Source organism: Hemitrygon akajei, chromosome 23, assembly GCF_048418815.1.
Source record: "Hemitrygon akajei chromosome 23, sHemAka1.3, whole genome shotgun sequence".
NCBI classification, from domain to species: Eukaryota; Metazoa; Chordata; class Chondrichthyes; order Myliobatiformes; family Dasyatidae; genus Hemitrygon; species Hemitrygon akajei.
The window spans coordinates 45,639,165-45,657,588 of NC_133146.1; the positions used below are offsets into that span (position 1 = coordinate 45,639,165).

At 37.1% G+C, this 18,424-nt stretch overlaps 1 protein-coding gene across 1 annotated transcript in view; it reads right to left on the minus strand.

Annotated features, from left to right (window-relative positions):
* tcerg1l (transcription elongation regulator 1 like) overlaps positions 1-18,424 on the minus strand; it is a 589,782-nt gene that overhangs the window by 559,489 nt on the left and 11,869 nt on the right. Inside the window, exons 3-4 of the mRNA XM_073027558.1 lie at positions 17,593-17,736; positions 15,630-15,819 (exon numbers count right to left, since the gene is read on the minus strand). Coding sequence (XP_072883659.1) covers positions 15,630-15,819; positions 17,593-17,736 — 334 coding nt within the window. The remainder of the gene's footprint in view (positions 1-15,629; positions 15,820-17,592; positions 17,737-18,424) is intronic.

Below are 18,424 nucleotides of genomic sequence, written 5' to 3' on the forward strand. Positions count from 1 at the left end.
CTGACTAAATCATCTGGGAACTAGCTCAGTCATTGGCACGTTAAAATTCAGTCTATTATTACACATTTATCATCACTATCAATTTAATTCTGAATTAAGGAACTGATGGGGCAAAATGCACCAAATGCCAACTTATTCAAAAGCAGCACACGGTAATTGAATGGGACTCTATTTCACTTAGTGTATTTAAGCTAATTAAATGCAAAAATGCCTAGATATTGTTCCAGCCTGGTGAGAAATGAAGCAGCAAAAGCAATCTAAAAATATATTCACAAATTTTGAAGGGTCATAGATTTAAACTTAAAAGTTAACATCTTTTAAATCTGAAACAAACACCTTGAGTTTGGATTCTCACTCTTCTTGTTATGCACAGTAGCAAGAGAAATGATTCTCAATCATTATTTATCCACCTTTGCTCACACCTGTGCTATGTACCTGCTGCAATCTGGATTTTAGATTTTTGCACCTCTTGCATCTGTTGTTATTCAACACCATCTGGGTGATTTTACTCACTCCAATATATCATTTCTTTTGAATAAACAAGACAAGGTACAAAGTAATATGCATGCTACACCCAAAAGCAATAGATCCTCAGGAAATTAATTTTGAAGCAACATCATTTTGTGTGTACATACTGACCCAAAATCAACTCTACACTATACAGTATATACTAATATACTGCAGCCCTATTTTGTTTTCAGTTTATTTCTTTTTTTTGGCCTTTAATCACATTTCTCCTGTCACATCTGGGTTAGTCATTATTCTCTGTCCCTCTTGGCATCTGATACGTACAAGATGATATATTAAAAGCTGTACAATTGACATAGACGATAGAAAGCCATAGGGAAGTTATAGATCTAAAAACTTATCTAAAATTAAATTATAGAACAAAGATAAAGTTCCAAAAAAAAGCAATAGATTACAATTTAAAGTGATAATAATAATTGTAAAAAAATTAATAAGGTAATAATTGTAAGGGAAACTAACCTCCAATTCCTAGCTCCTATTCCTAAACAGCTTCAGGGAACATCAAATTTTCGTCACACTCTGTTTGATACATTCATATGATCAAAAAAAGTTAAGACACACAAAGTAGCCATTCAATCCTTTGTCTATGCCAACCAAATACAAACTATTTATACCAACAACAGCTCTGTAGGCTTTTGTGTTAGACAATCCCAGTACATGCACAGATAATTTATAAGCATACTCAGAGATTTTACCTGCATAAACTTTAAAACAAGTTCAAGAACTCCACTGTACTCAATTCCCCGTTAACCCTACTACCATCAACACTAACTCTATGCCTTCATGTTACTGATCTTTTACAAAGACAGAAAGGCCTCCCAATTCATACTTCTGTAATTGTAGCACAATTTTAAGCAGCACTATTAATCTTCCTTCACCCTTCAAAGTTCAAAGTAAACTTATTATCAAAGTACATTTACAACCCTGAAAATACAAACAACTGCAAATATAAAAAATAATAAATAAATAAACAAACAAAAAATATCAAGAACGTGAGATGAAGAATCCTTGAAAGTGAGTCCATCCGTAGGTTGTGAGTACTTTTCAATGATGGGCAAGTGAAACTGACTGAAGTTATCCCCTTCGGTTCAAGAGCCTGATGGCTCAGGGGTAATAACTGTTCCTGAACCTGGTGGTGTGAGCTTTGATGGCAGCAGCAAGAAGAGAGCATCACCTGTGTGGTAGGGGTCCGTGATGATGGATGCTGCTTTCCAGCAACAACACTTCGTGTAGATGTGCTCAATGGTGGGGAGGGCTTTAACTGTGATTGACTGAGCCATATCTACTATTTTTGTAGGGTTTTCTGTTTAAGGGCATTGGTGTATCCATACCAGGATGTAATGCAGCAAGTCAATATATTCTGCACCACACATCTATAAAATTTTGTTGAAGTTTTAGATGTCATGCCGAATCTTCGCAAGCTCCTAAGGAAGTAGAGGTGGTGCTGTGCTTTCTTTATAATTGCCTTTACATGCTGGGCCCAGGTCAGGTCCCCTGCAAAGATAACAGAGAGGAATTTAAAAATACTGACCCTCTCCACCTCTGATCCTTCAATGAGGACTGGCTCATGGACGTCTGGTTTCCTCCGTCTGATGTCAATAATCAGCTCCTTGGCTTTGCTGACATGGAGGAAGAGGTTGTTGTTATGGCACCACTCAGCCTGATTTCCAATCTCCGTCCGATATGCAGATTCGGGCTACAGTAGTGGTGTCCTTGGCAAACATGAATTTGGCATTGGACCTGTGTTTAGCCTCACATTCACACGTGTAAAGCGAGTAGAGCAGGGGGCTAAATGTACGGTCTTGTGGTGCACCTGTGTTGATGGGAGATTGTGGAGGAGATGTTGTTGCCAACAGTGGGAAACTATCAAAAGGCAAGCAGGGAATTCTGGGGCCAATACCCAAGGCTTAGTTACCCCTCCACCTCTTTTCAGTACTTTCACAGAGAAGTAAAGATGAATTTATACAGCACGTTACAAACTGCGTGATGCACCATCAATAACTCTCAGAGACGTGAGGCGAGATATAGGCTTTTATTGGCTGGAAGAAAGAACAAGCAGCAATTGACCATCACACTACATCCTGGAGACTGAGGCCGGGGCTGTGTCTCCAATCGCCTTTATACCGGGGTCCGTGGGAGGAGCCACAGGAGCAGTCAGCGGGGGGGGGGGGGGGACGTGTCCAGACAGGTATATGTAGTTCACCACACTGTGCTTTCCGGTTGAAGCAAGATGTATGAATTAGAGTTTGTGTATTTTTTTTCCAGGTGGCATTTGGGTACTAAGATAAGATGCCCTATATAAAGTTGCTCCATCTTATGCCTCAAAAAAGATTAAACTCTATTTGAGCACACTGTATGTTAGGTCAGAAGTATTAGCAAACAAGCATTCTATGTGACCAAAGTGAAAATACAAATGGGCCAGGTAATGCATTATGGTCACTTCTTGCTAGATACCACACTTATACCTATCCTTTACACATGCTTGGCTCTCGACATCCTGTGTGCCTTAATGTTGCAGCCATTATGAGTGGTGTTGCAAAACGTGGTAAGCTGCAACTGTGCTCCAAATGGAAAAAATAACACCTTGTGCATGAACCACTTGAGCTGGCTGAAACTATTTTCCACTCCAAGAATTAGAGCTATTGACAGACTGTCATAAATCATTCCATGTAAAAGAAATAAATTAATTTAAAACCACATGTAAATTAATTAAAACAAATATTTATTAAAAAAGCAACTTCCTTTCACTTAGCTTTTTAATGAAATCTAGCAACACTCTAGATGCAAAGCTAAGGAGCCAGACAAGAACCATATATTTGTTCTTTCTCAAATAAGAGAAAATCTGCAGATGCAGGAACTCACTGTAATACACACAAAATGCTGGAGGAACTCAGCAGGCCAGGCAGCATCTAAGGAAAAGTGTAAACAGTTGACGTTTTGGGTTAAGACCCTTCATCAGTTCTAATGAGGATTCTCAGCCCAAAATGTCAACTGTTCACACTTTTCTACATTTGGCTTTTCTGCTCAGTTTGTGTCAGAACACCTCAAAGTTCAGTGGGCCATCTGACTGCCAACACATTCTGTACTTGTGCACTGTCATGTACAGATTCAAAAGCAAAGAACACATTGACTCACACATTGGTACTTGCTGGTGCTGTTGTATCGAACTGCAAGCTAGCCATCAACGTGATCCAATGCAATACAGTTCAATCTTTCCCTGAAATTAGGGTATCTTTTGTTGAGTGTTTAATATTTCAGTAATATTTGAGAAATATTGGAAATATTTTGTTTGATTGAGCACTTTTGTTGTTTATATAATTCATTACAGGTTGTGTATAAAGTACATGAATGGTATACGTCATTATGCCACCACATCAGAAGGCCACACCTCACTAAAGTAAAAATGAATCATTCTCCTGGACTCCTGTCTTTATCATTCAATTAGTTTTATTCTTCAAAGTTAGATACCAAACCATAATGCCATTGCCTTCCTTGCCATAACTGTACAACGCAGCAAGTTACCATTAAAACTTGATAGTGGTCTGGGAAGGAAATAGGAGATGGGGGTGGGGATACTGCAGTGATCATCACTGACCCAGGGCTACTCTAGAGCCCACTCTCTCCTAGCTCTATTGAGGGTCATGAAAATTACACTAATTTCATCCCACAAAATGGGCAAGCTGCCTCTCAGGACACAGTGCACCAAACATGAAGAAAGATTTCTCCTTTTCTGATTTTTAGACAACTTTCCTGCTGAACAAGACTGAGTGATAGTTACAAAGCATGGAGAGCAGAAGAGGAGTGAAATTTTTAGGGGCTAAAAATGCTTATGGAAATTATGGAAATTTAGAAGGCAGTAGGAAGATTTTTTTCACACTTATGAAATGTGGATGTTATTGGCAAAATCTTGTACTTCATGGCCCTCTCTTAAGAAAACATGGCAGGCCAGAAATAAATGCAACAGCTGTGATGAAGATACCTTTATTATAGAATTCTGATCGTGGGATATTGATGAACCAGAAATTACTGTAATCTTGTGTTCATAATGCTAAGTAACTTTATGGACAGCATGCAGTTGATGGCATCCTTATGTACCTGCTGCTCACCTATCCAAAAGTTATCTTTTTCAAGTTGGGGGGATGATCTTAAATAAACTTTAGTGAGCTAGTGGTGTGCAATTTGTAGTTGAGGCAATTGGGGAAAATGATAATTCAGGGTTCTGTTTATAGTGCCATTCAAATGGATTTTTGTCCCAGGCTGTGTTGAGCTTCTTGATTGTTGTTAGAACTGCACTTTTCCCAGACAAACAGGGAATATTCAGTCACAATCCGGGATAATGAAGAGGTTTCAGATGGGCAGTTGATTTGTACTTCAGACCACAGCATCAATAGTGATGCTTTGGTAACCACCAGCACAGTGCCCACTGTCAACCATCAGCAAATACTCCTACCTTCAACCTCATGATTGAGCAAAATTCATGGAAGAATCAGCTGAAAATGACTGGGCCTAGAATATTGCCCTGAAGAACTGTTGAAGAGATATTCTGGACCTTTTTCCAATAGTATCAAATAACCAGTCTGATATTAACTGTGTAATTGAAATGATTGGAAGATTGTTGCGTATTCATTGAGATTCTGGGAGAGGATGGTACAGTGAGAAGGTACATCTTTGACTACTGGAAGATAGGCTTGGTGGTGAAATGATGCTACAATCTAGTTTGAAAATTAATTACAGTAATTATCATACTCATCCTTGCTTTGAGTTGTACTGCCAGACTGCATTACAACTTGGGAATGATAACACGACATGACATACACAGTATCTCCTGGGTCATTTTTCTGTCAAATATGGGCAGCAGGTTCATCAGTTCTATCTGCAGCTCTATTGTTGTACTGGAAATGTGATGTTCTGAAACCTCCAAGTGGCATGAGCTTTTGGATCAATGTTAAATAATGTTCTACTGTAGGAGCCACCTACACACTTTGGATGGGAGGTGGACAACTAGAACTATCTAATTCTGCTGAGGCACTAACTGGAATGGTACATGATTACTTCAAGAGCCACATCTGAGTTAATACTCGGGTAACAAAGGGTAGAATCTGACAGTACTGAGAATGGGTGGGTCCAGTAAGAACGAACGAACAGAACTAAGATTGTATTGAGTTAACATTTTAAATACATTTTCCACATGTAGCTGAATTCAAAATCTTGGGAACTAAACTTTGACTAGTTTATTATCATAATATCAAATTATAAATCCCATTCTACCAAATTCTAATCATCCACTTGACACAGTGCCAATGACAATGATTTATATGTTTATTGTTATTTAGCATTCCATTCTTTATTCTTTACTGCTGAATTACAAAAGAAACAAAAAAACTTCTATGAGAGTACATAAAATCCTATGATAATCTACAAATCTGATTTAGTTTGGCAATGAAGCATTTTGAAATACCCCAAGGATATCAAATATAGCATAAGAAGCTCTGTAATTCATTCTAGTCTCTTAACTATATAAAGCAACGAGCGAATTTCCAAAAAATATTTCATTATTTGTATTTTTAATGGGAGAAATATTATTGTAATGCAAATTTCTACACAAACTGTGCAATCAAGCAAGCCAGCATTTCTTTTTAGTGCATTAACTCAATAACAAAACAGTAAACACATTCATTGGTTTTGCAAGTAAAATACACACAAATATAATAAATTAATGGTAAATTGAGTATTCCAACCAACACTCTAAGGAATTTTCTGTCAATTATTTGGTGGTGCCCTACTTAGTTCACTGCCTTCTTTCAATTATTTTCTTACCAAGTTTAATTTATCTTTTTCTTAAAAGCCATAGACAAAAATATGAAAATAAATTCCTACATACACTTCTTCTAATCAGGTCTAGAATTACTGAATAATAGGCTAGGAAACATAATTTATTAATGGACTCCAGATAAGTTTCCAGAGTGATTTCAAAAGCAGGATATCTTGAAACAAAACAAAACACTGGTAATTCAATGCAGAGGGAAAAGGAAATTAAGGTCTGTGCTTGTAATACTTGCCATTGACTGTTCAAGTCTGAGGCAATATTTAAATTGCCCAATTATAGCTCTTAATGAAAATTACTACATTTGATTTAAAATATCTTTTGTAATAAGTTCAAAAATGAAATATAAACAATGTAGAGTAATAGAGCAGATTATGATATGTGTAGTACAGGGGTGTGAATTGGAGACATTTCAACACAAAGTCAGAAGAGCATCTGACTTGTTTGCTCCAGATCTGTCGCACCTTGTTAACAGAAGGGGAAAATTTAATGGGGTGGCTGTGAGCAGATAACAGAGAATCATGATCCACTGAAAACACAACCAAATGTATTTTCTAATATTGAGAAAAACACTAGAGGTTGGTATAAGGATAGACAGAATGCTGAACACTGTATCTTGGATTAAGAAATCCTCTAAAGCAGGAGTTCCCAACATGGAGTCCACAGACCCCTCAGTTAATGATAGGGGTCCATGCCATAAAGAGGTTGGGAACTCCTGCTTTAAGGGAAATATGAAGTCATTTAGCAAAATGTAGTACTTCAGGAATTCAAAATTAGGGGAACAATTTGCTATGATATTTAAGCAGGAAAGTTAAAAGAGAAAGGAAGGCTCCAGTCATTATGGTCCATAACTGGATTAACAACAAAGGAGATGAATAAGAGGTCCTGTTTTATTAGGTATCAATTTGGCTCTTGGCATTTAAACAGCTCAAAGGTTATTACTACACCACATAAAACTGATATGGAGGTAAGATTGCTTGAAGAATAGTGAGAAAAAGAGAGCTTTTGTTTAATGAGACACTGCCACCAGTTTTAGAACAGGAAGGAACTGTACCTTACTAGGGTTTCACCTGAGCCTGGATGGTGGCCTGCTCCTCCTCCTAATTTCTTACGTGTTTATGCCAATTAAACATTAGGTAGCTGCTGAGAATCTGTTGTCTCTAGCCAGATAATGTACTATCATGACATACAGTCTCAGACTCAGCATCAGGCATTTAATACCAAGGTAAGATGAAGTTTTCTGACTTGATAGTATAACTCTTTAGTATTTTTTTATCCTAGATAAATGGGCTTACTCAGGCTTTGAGAAAATTCAAAGAAAATTTAAAGAGTTTACAGCTAAGGGAATTCAGGAAAATGGAGGTTTCAATTACCCACCAAGCTATGAAAGGAAAGTCAATTACCCATCATTGTATGTTCACAGTGAGTGACACAATAATTTTAAGGGGCTTAAAAGCCTAAAGCTTGTTGGCCATGGAGGAATTACAATATGGAAGAAAACATCAAATTCAAATGGTTCGAGATCGATGGAATCAGATACACCAATCATCTTTATTCTTGCTATGTGCTTGAAGGAGAGAGAGGCTCCAATTTTGTGAAGTTGCTCTGTAATCTCCATCTTGTGAACTGTTTGTGAACTGATTCTTGTCCTAGGTTAATCTAATCAGAGCAATTGCACGTGGACACAGAGTTCTTGCTAATGGGCTTGCTAAACCTGAGATCATTCTCAGATACGCTGTGTATTGTGTAGAATGGCAGGTCTGCAGAAGTGATCTCCTTGTCTCGGTAATCTGTTTGACAGATTTGGACCAAAATCAAAGGGAACTAAAGAAGCAATCTGAGGCATGAAGTTGTATAGCCTTTGGACTACATCCAATGGGAAGGTATGATAGGTCAATCAGATAAACCATAGCCAATAACACTGAAATTGCAACATTTGAAATGGTAATTTAAAAACAGAGAATTTTGAATACAAGGTAGCAATTACTCCAAAGATTCACCATCACAAGGAAAAGCCCCCATGCTAGGGGCTGAGAGAAGAAAAGATCAATCATCTGGCTATAAGAGATCCCCTATTTTGGTATAATAAATTTAAAAAGTTGTCCAAGTGAGTATTGGTACAAAGGGAATGATGGAATTCATGTTCCAAGTTGTTGGCCTGGGGTTAACATAGTTAGACGTTGTTTGCGCAGAGACAATAAAGTGCGAGCTTCATTTATTTAAGAATTGTGTAGTGAATTTCCTAACCTAGTTCCATTGATGAATAGACAACAAGCTAATCACGTGTTCAAATTCATATCTGATTTTCATATCTTTTCTTGATGAGTGGACTTCCTATTCTATGCTTCAGAACATAGATGGGAAAATCATTGGTATACAGCAACCAGCAATTTCAGATGTCCAGTATTCACAAGTGAATCATGAACTTGCTGCTCCCTCCCTTTTGTGAAAAGACAAAAGTGAAAGGAGAACAGAAGTTGATGTAAAGAGTAATCCCATTATCCCAAATGATCAGTGCTGAGCAGAGACAACAGTTTCACCACATATCTAATTCTAATTGAATTCTAAGCCTAAAATGCCATTGATCCATTTTCCCCCACCAGCTTCATCTCAATGCCCACTTCTTCAACCAAAACCTTCGCCCCACACTTTCTCACATCCCTAGAATTCCTGAATCCTTGGAGCCTTCTCACATTATGTAGGTTAGAGGTTCCCAATGTGGGGTCCATGGACCCCTTGGTTAATGGTAGGTGTTTATGGCATTAAAAAAGGTTAGGAATCCTTGCTGCAGGTCTATACATCACTAAATGCCATTGTGGTGTTGACTGGCTCAATTTCTTCCATTTCCCTTACTCACACTAACTTACAACCTCTGAACTTGAAACACTCTGTTCACTAGGACTAGCCCTGCTGACAAGGGTGGTGCTTTTGTAGTTGGCAAATTGACCTCTTTCTTTCCAAGGACAAATGTCAGCGTACAGACATTTCCTCATAATTCTTTGTTCTTCCATCTCCGCCTTATCAACATCATCTTCCACACAGATTCCTCCAATACATCTTCCTGCTTCTTGAATCAGGGCTTCCTATCTATCATAGCTAACAAAGCCTTTGACTGTAGCTTACCCATTTCCTGCTCTTACACTCTAAACTCTCTACTCCTGACCAGAGCAAAAGTTAAGCTCCCCAGGTCCTCAATTTCCACATCACCAACTTGTACATTCAACAGATCATTCTTTGTACTTTCTGCCACTTTCAACAAGACTAAAACTGGGCAATCTTCAAGACCCTTTCCTTTCAAATTATATTATTCTCTTCATGACTCACTGATCTGATTCTCGATCTCCATCAATCACTCCCTTTCTTAAAGCACTTTCCTTTGCAGCAGAAAAGATACAGCTACTCTTATCGTGTCCTTTTTCACTATTCAAGGACACAGGCAGTCAACTGTAGTGAAGCAGTAATTCAATCATGCTTCTTCTATTCTTTGCATTTAGTTTGATAGTGTGGTCTTCTCTATGCTAGACAAACCAAACTTAGATTGGGAGAGCATTTTGAAGAATGATTTCATGCAGATTACCAAGACAGCCTTGGGCTTTCATTTGTCTGTCACATTAATTCTCCATCATACTCCCACCCTATCTTCTCTGTCCGTACCTCTTGCATTTTCCAATGAAGCCAAAAGAAATTTTTAAGAACATAGAGAAAATGTGATTAATGCAGGATTAATGTACATGGCTGGTTAATAGTTGGCAAGGAATCAAATGGACTAAAAGAGCCTGCTTCCCAGCTTTATCTGTCTATGCCTCTCATTGTAGCCTTTGGGACTTAAAAATCAAATTCAACAATTTTAGGTAAATGTTTTTTTTCTGTTTGCATGAGAACTGTCCATTTCTGCAGAAAGGTTACCTTAACCTAGTTTTACTGTCTCCATGAACACCACCTGATTTTACTAAGCATTTCTAGTATTCTCCTTTTGGCATCAGTTCTCTGCAGGAGCTCTGACCTGCAATTCACAGTTTTTACATATTTGTGTTCTTTTCCCTTTCTCTCTGATGGTCAAAGAGAAAGAGCAGCATAGACAGAATACTATTAAAACAATCCTAGCTATTCCCTTTGTCCTATCCATCCCCTCACCCCCACACTCTCTGCAACTAAAATCTAATTTGTTTTCTCTTTTTTCCAGTTCTGATAGTCTTTGACCTGAAACAATTATTGTATCCCTTACCATAGATGCCACCCTCTTAAGCATTCCTAAGATTTTGTGGCTTGATTTCAGATTTACAGCACCTGCAGTACTTATATTTGCAAAAATATAATCCATTTATGTTCTTCTGAAGTTAAACCCTGAAGGAACCCTTTGGCCTGAACATGAGAATGAAAAGAATAGTCAAAATGCTAATTAACTATTTGGTGGGTTTTAACTAAAGCCAGAGTCTGAAAATTGAATCACTATTGTTTGCAACATTCTACTAATCTCTTTTAAAGAGCGTAAACATACACCTGAGCAAATGATGCATCATTCTGTAAAGTGAGTCAGTACTGTTAAAGAGCTCCTCTGGAAGGCAGTTACAAAATATAAAAACGTTCTGATGGGGGACATTTTAAAATCACATTAATCACTATTGTTGACAGGTATTTCTTTTTCGCAAACAAGAGAAAATCTGCAAATGCTGGAAATCTAAGCAACACACAAAATGCTGGAGGAACTCAGCAAGCCAGGCAGCAGCTATAGAAAAGAGTATGGTCAACGCTTTGGGCCGAACCCTTTAGCAGGATTTATAGTCGACATTCTGGGCCGAAATGTCGACTGTACTCATTTCCAGAGATGCTACCTGGCCTGCTAAGTTCTCAGGCATTTATTTTTCATTGTGAGTTATAACTTGGGGTCCAACCACTAATGGCATGTAAATAATGGGCACCATTAATTATTTCCATCAGAGTTCATTAATGACATGCACATAATATGACAGATAAATGAGAGCTAAACTGGGGTAAAGTGCTATGTCCAACTTCCTAGTGGTTATGACTTCAACAGGAAATGAAAATAAACACTTCCCAATGCTTACCAAACCTACTTTTGTGCAACTTATGCATAAAGAGCATATACAAATTATTCCTATTGTTGATTTTAGATCTAAGATGGACAGATGTTTAGGAGAAATATTAATATAAGAAAATAGAATTATATGGAATTAGACAACCAAATAGTCTACACTCAGTGGTCACTTTATTTGGTACACCTACTCATTAATGCAAATATCTGATCAGCCAATCATGTGGCACCGACTCAACGCATAAAAGCATATAAACATGGTCAAGAGGTTTAGTTGTTGTTCGGATCAGCCATCAGAATGGGGAAGAAATGTGATCATGCCATGCAGAACTCAGGAACCACATGTGAATTAAATTTTATATTTATTGATCTGCTGCATTGATTTACCAGTGCTATCCTCTAACCAAATTGCAGCCCAGACAGAAGTTGAATCACTTTGTATACAGTGCTGAAATTTATAACCTTCATAATTGCTGTGGCACAGGGCTTGATTGTAATACAGTCCTTGATCTGATGGCAACATAGCTTGAGTCCCATCAGCCAATGCATCGTCACTTATCTCTTTACCTTAATTTCTGTTTCATCATGAATGCAAACCTTTCCTCTGTCTTTGCTTTTCCTAAGCAGAGTTCTTTAACACCACCAACTAGTTTCCCAACAGGCAGTATGTGAGAGGGATAGTGGCTCTGTGGTTGACTGCTGTTTCCATCCGCAAGCAAATAAACTGTTTTGAACACATTAAGTGAAAGAAAATCACACATGACCATGTTCCCATTTCAGCAAAATCTCCTTTTAGGATGACACTCAATTTGACATAGAAGCAAAATGCAGCTTCTATCTAGCATATCACAAATGACTGAAATCCAAATCCCAGGCTTTTATGTCCACAAGTATGCTTTGCTACCTATATTGGCACCATTCAGGAAAAAGCAGCCAGCATGATCAACACCAAGCCCAGTCCACCACCTGAAATGTTTAATCACTGCCCACATCTACACCTATAACATGCATGTCAAGCCCTCCTGAATCTGAGTACTCTACATCAAACAAGTGTGAGAACAGCAGGCACACATGGAAAACAGCATTTGCAGGACCCCTTCAGATCACAAATCATCCTCATTTGGAAATAACACTTTTCATTGTTGGTATGTTTTATTCTTGGAACTTCACATGTAATAATATTGTGGAATAGGGACTTGCAGAGATTCACTGTTGATTGTACTTATGAATAGTGCTCATCAGTACATTGTTGAAGTACCGATGTACTTCAAGAACATCTTGTGATGGCAAATGTTCTTAAAGTAGTCAGCAGTGAATCTCTGCAGTCTCTCTTACCAGTAGAGTCTACACCCCCCCCCCAAAAAAAGAAAAAATTCTTTCTACTAGTGACGTATATATGCATCCTACTTTTCATTCTCAATTAAACTTTATTTGCCACTGATAATCCTAAGTGTTCACCCAACAGAATTTACTTTGTAAAAAGTCTACATTCTGGATCACTTATGCATATCAAAACCAGTAAATTATAAACTATTTTAGTTTATTTTTCCCCAATTATTCTGCCTATTCATTTTTAATCTTCTCTTTTCAATAATTTATGTATATTTCTTGCCCCAGAAGTTGCTACCTACAAATTATGCACTAGTTGCTTATAGTACTTTGAGGTCTGGAGATGCCCTGCTAAAGGTTTTTGATTTAGATTGTACTTCCTTTTACATTAAAAAAAATACACTGAAGGTTGTCCTAAAATGTTTGCTCCTTTTAATATCAATATTACCTGTTATTTATGTGGTTATCTTCATGAAAGGTCTCTGCTTTGTTTGATTATTGATCACATTAGTTTTCTGATTACATAGGTCAAGCTGATAAATTTGTAATTACCCTTTATGAGAATTACATTTTCCTGCTTCCAGTCAGTGTTTATGACTCCCCGGGAATAGTGATCACTGATCCATAGCTGCTAGTTCTTAACTCGAGTATCTAGTAATTTATTGGCTTTTAGTGTAGAAAGAATGTGTTATGATTTTTTAAAATGCCTGTTGATTTTTGCCCTATTTAAATACTCATGTTAAATGGGGCTTAGAAAGGTTTTTCTTTATAGTTATTAAATTTTTAAAAAATAAGCTTGATTGATCTTTGCAGATTAAAAAAAAAGCGCAAGTCAGTATTGACTTAAGTACTGGTGCCTCTTAACACTCCATTGGATGAAGGTAAGCAGGTTCTGTGAGGAAAAAAAACATTCTGACTATCCAATTTGGGTGAAAATAAACTATGCAATACTATCACCAAAATTGCAGGGCTACACCACCATCAATATGCTATTGCATATTGGCTATTTGGATCATCTACCATATTCTGCTGGGTGAATGAGGCTGTCAGGGAGGGGTAGCACCTCTGGTTTAGGGGCTTGTAATGTCCATTCTGGGGCAGCTCACTACTTTTGGACCCCACCAGACACTCAGCTCTCACCTACAGCTCCAAGTAGCTACTTGCATGTACAGGCAAGCTAAACCAGGTGAAGGTAGCCGGCGACCCTCATACCCTGGTCAAATAGGGACATGTCTGTCCTAGCATGCAAACTCAGCTCCATCAAACTAGGTGGATGAGATCTACAGTGAGATCCAATGCAACTGCCCCCGTGCAACGGCTTTTCCCACTTATTAAAACTTTCCTACATAGATTCCCTGTCATCATTGGACACCATGAACAACCACCACATTCCATCATTCCATAAGATCATACACTCAGATGCCAATTTATTTGGTACCTCTTCTCAATAATACCTTCAAAATTCCCGCTCAACAGATGTTTCTCTTACCATTTTCTCAACCAGTTTCTGCAAGAATGTCAGAATTGTGGGGCCCAATGGGTGAGACCTCAGCCAGAACTATGAAAGTACAGTGAAAATGTGCAAGAAGTCTTTATTTCTAATTCAATTTAGAGGCTATATAATCTGCAAAAGGAATTGGATAAGCGCCCAGGTAAAAAACTGGCAGAATTTGTATATTATGTGGAAATATAAAGTTTGCTTGGAAGATCAGAATGATATTTAATGGAGAATGGATTACAGAGTGTTGCTGTACAGAGGGGTAAGGAGAATTCCCAAGCATTAAACATTAAATGTTCACATTTAGGAACAGCAACCAATTAGAAAGGCAGTTACAATCTGAGTATTTAAGAAGGTTCAATTAGGTTGATTCCGGATATCATTCAAGACAGAGATAGGCAAAGTTTTGAACTATGAGGGAGATCTAGGTAACAGGCAGGAAGCTGGAGTTCAGGCCAAATTCAAATCTTATCGAATGACATAGTTCAAGAAGCCACAAAATCTGTTTGTCTAATTTCTTGTGTTAGATTCTTATGCCAAACTTTTTGAGTGTTGTTGGATCTTGGCTTATCCAGAGAAATGAAGAGTGGGCCAAAAGATATAGCTTTGGAATTGTGCTTCTCCCACCATGCTTTAAATATACACAATAGAGTAAGCTGGGATACACAAAAAAAAACTAGATTTGTACAAGTTTGTCGTTTTAGCTAGGCTGTATATGCAGCATTTATATCTATAACTGTGGTTATAGTCGCCAGAACTACAGGTAGACTTCAAGTTCTCATGACTGCTGTGAAACTGAGGTTTAAGATGAAAATCTCACAATGAAATGACTGATATTCAATCTGTTAGGCCTCAAAAGGAGCATAATAAAAGACTTTATTTACGTAAATTAAGTGGAATTGATGAATGAAGTAAACTCAAAAAATGCTTATGGTTGTGGCTGACTCCATAAACAATGTCCTTCAGGTGAGGAAATCTTCCACCCTCACACAGTTAGCCTTTATGGGCAAACCTCACAGTTCAACGCAGTTCAGGGTGGGCCCAAGTGGAGACATATCTGACAATACCCAGGTCACAGAAGGCAAAAAGTTTAAGAGCATATTAGTTCACTGTTATGGTGGCCAAAATAAGGACAGATGTCAAGCAATGTTTGTCTGCACAATATCTGTCAAGTAACATAATTGTGCTAATCGGCAAGAGTGAAAGAAATTAGAATTTTAAACTTTCACTTCAAAAAGAAACTGGAAAATGCATTTATGACAAGGTTGCAGTATTTGTATTCTTGAAGGGTTCATTAAATGTGTTAAAAGGTCCATTTTGCAGAAAAAATAGAAGATGAATAACAATGAAAATTAACAACTGACTGATCAATTGGTTACATTAATTCAGCATCTCACCATTGTTGGATTGAGGTGTTACCACGAGATAGGGTCTGGAGGTTGTCGACGATGTTGGTTTGGTTACTGCTGATAGTGCCACTGCTACTTGATTTGCTTTTATTATGGGCTTTTTATATCCATGGAAAAAATTCATATCCTCTGATTTTCCCCAGGTTGATTCCACAGCAATTGCATTATTGAAATATACCTGTGTGCAACACAAGTGATTATGAATATATAATAATCAGTAGAGTTGTTGTCAATTATAATGTCAGTTATTCTTCAATCTGAGAAAGATTGTGCACAGGGATAACTGAGCCAAGCTTAAAGACTCAAGTACAGAATGCACTGAAAATTAAAAGTAGCTTGAATCATAAGATTATAAATAACAATGACAAATAAAATTCTGATTTATACAAATGTCTTCATTTGTGATCAGGTGCACTCAGTGGCCAACATTACTGGATAAAATTTTTCCAATATTAAATTATAAGTGGATTTAAGATTATTTTAGTTTCTGTAATAGAGACCAATTTATTTAATATTAAATTAAATAATGAATTATTTTGGAATTGGGTTGAAAAATACTGTAATTTATTCACTTTCATCCAAATCATCTTCTGATTAAAACCATATGTCATCTTAAATTTTGCTCCTTCAAAAAAATCTTGTTGAATTTTAGTTTTCTTAACTTTTTCAAATAGATGATGACTACAGTATTACAGTGTGCAAGATTCACCACTAACCTTCAAATTGATGCATTCACGTTATCAGCCCTCCCCCCAAAGAATGCCCAAGTCTAACCCAATCTGCTTGCAACTGCTGTATGTAGCTATACATAACCATGAGACATATTTCAGACCTCATATTTATGCCAAGGCAAAGCAATCTTATTTTCACCAGCATTACATCTTCCTGTGTACCAGTTGATCATCTGTAGGAAATCTAATTCATACCTTTGTTAACATACATATTTTACATTGATGCACAAGCCTAGCCAGCCTACTGTACACAATAAAGTTGAGAACCACCAAAACATTGTTTCTTTCTCTAATGTACACCAGATTCTACAGGATGCATCAATCCAGTTCTAACTTACTCCAGTCTAAAAAATTTATTCCTCATTGTGAAGTCCCTCCAAGGCCTTCTTCCTCCTCAGATGCAACTTAAAATATTCTAAAATGTCGCACTCCTGCAGTTCTGGTAGCGTCACTGCCCCATATTTTATTGCTTCATAATAGCCTGCCATCACTTCAGGTGCAAGTCCGTAGGCTCTTCCATCAGTATCTCTGCTTATTTCACTTTCTCCCTTTTAAACCCGTGCTCTTGAGTAATCTTTTGGCCATCTACCCAAGAATCTCCATAATGGCTTGGTGTTAAATTTGCCTGGTAATGGTGAGACACGCTTAACTAAATTAGACAATCTATATGATATTCTGGCATGTTTTACTAAATTTAACAATCTATATAATTGCTAATTGTAGTTATAAATCAAAGGTATGAAGGAATTTAATAGTATAAATATGAATTATGCAATAGTTCAAATTAAGCAATGTAACATGGCAATGTGAAAATTAAGTGCTAAAATTTAAATTAGAAGATGACTTAAATAATTTTGATTTGCTAAGCATGATTATAATGGGAGATAATATACAAATAATTCAGTATTGTAATGGTCTGTTTCTGAATCATTGCAGCTGAACTATTGTCTGAAATTCAGTAGCCCCAACAATACAATTAAGTGAAAATAAAAATTTGCATTTTCTTAAATGCTGTGCTTCACAGTAATAAATTCAATAAAATTTGGCCCACATCCTCTCTTTGTGTCAGGCTTAGAACATTTCAGACTTAGAATATTTTTCATCCTTCTTTCAAATGCAAAATAGGTGCTATTTTCCTCAACCTTTCACTACCAGCATAGACATCATGAAGTTGGCATTACAATATCTAACATAATCTGTTAAACATAAATAAATCTTACTTTGCAATCAGGAGACTTTTTATCCATCCAGCCCTTATTTGATGACCGCCGGGAAGAAGCGTGCATATGGGGAATTATGGGAATGAAGTCCATACCAATCGGTGGAGGAAATCCTACAACTGGGGGATGGATTATTTGCTCCCACTGTAAAAATAAAATATGTAATAATTAACATACTTTACCACCAGTAATAGGAACCTTTACTTACATACTGTAGATAGGAGACAACAATATCAAAGACCTCTCCCATTCTCTCTTCACCCCTTTTACAAGATACAAAACCTTGAGAACATATACCATCAGACTCAAGGTGAGATTCTATCGCACTATCAGACTCTTGAACGGCGCTCTCCTACACTAAAAGATAAACTCTTCATCTACCTTATTGCAGCCCTTACATTTTATTTGTCTACCTGACCTGTATTGATATGTAATTGATTTTCTTGTTTATTCATTATTATTATTTTTATTTTTTTTCTCTCTGCTAGATTATGGATTACATTGAACTGCTGGCTGCTAAGTTAACAAATTTCATGTCACAATCCAGTGATAATAAACCTGATTCTGATTTCCTCTGTATTTGCAAGACTTTTACTGCCTTGATGGAATTAGGTATGCATGATCTGTCGGGCTGGCATGCACAACAAAATCTTTTCACTGTGCCTTGGTACACCTGACAATAATAAACCAACAACAGTTCCAAAGAAGAATTGTAAATTACTTCCTTTAAAAGTTCATTGTCCCCTTCAAAGGACAACCATTTTTTTAAAAAAAAGTTTATTCAGATGACGGGTATCCAATCATCAAACCCAGTATTTACAATAATGTAAAA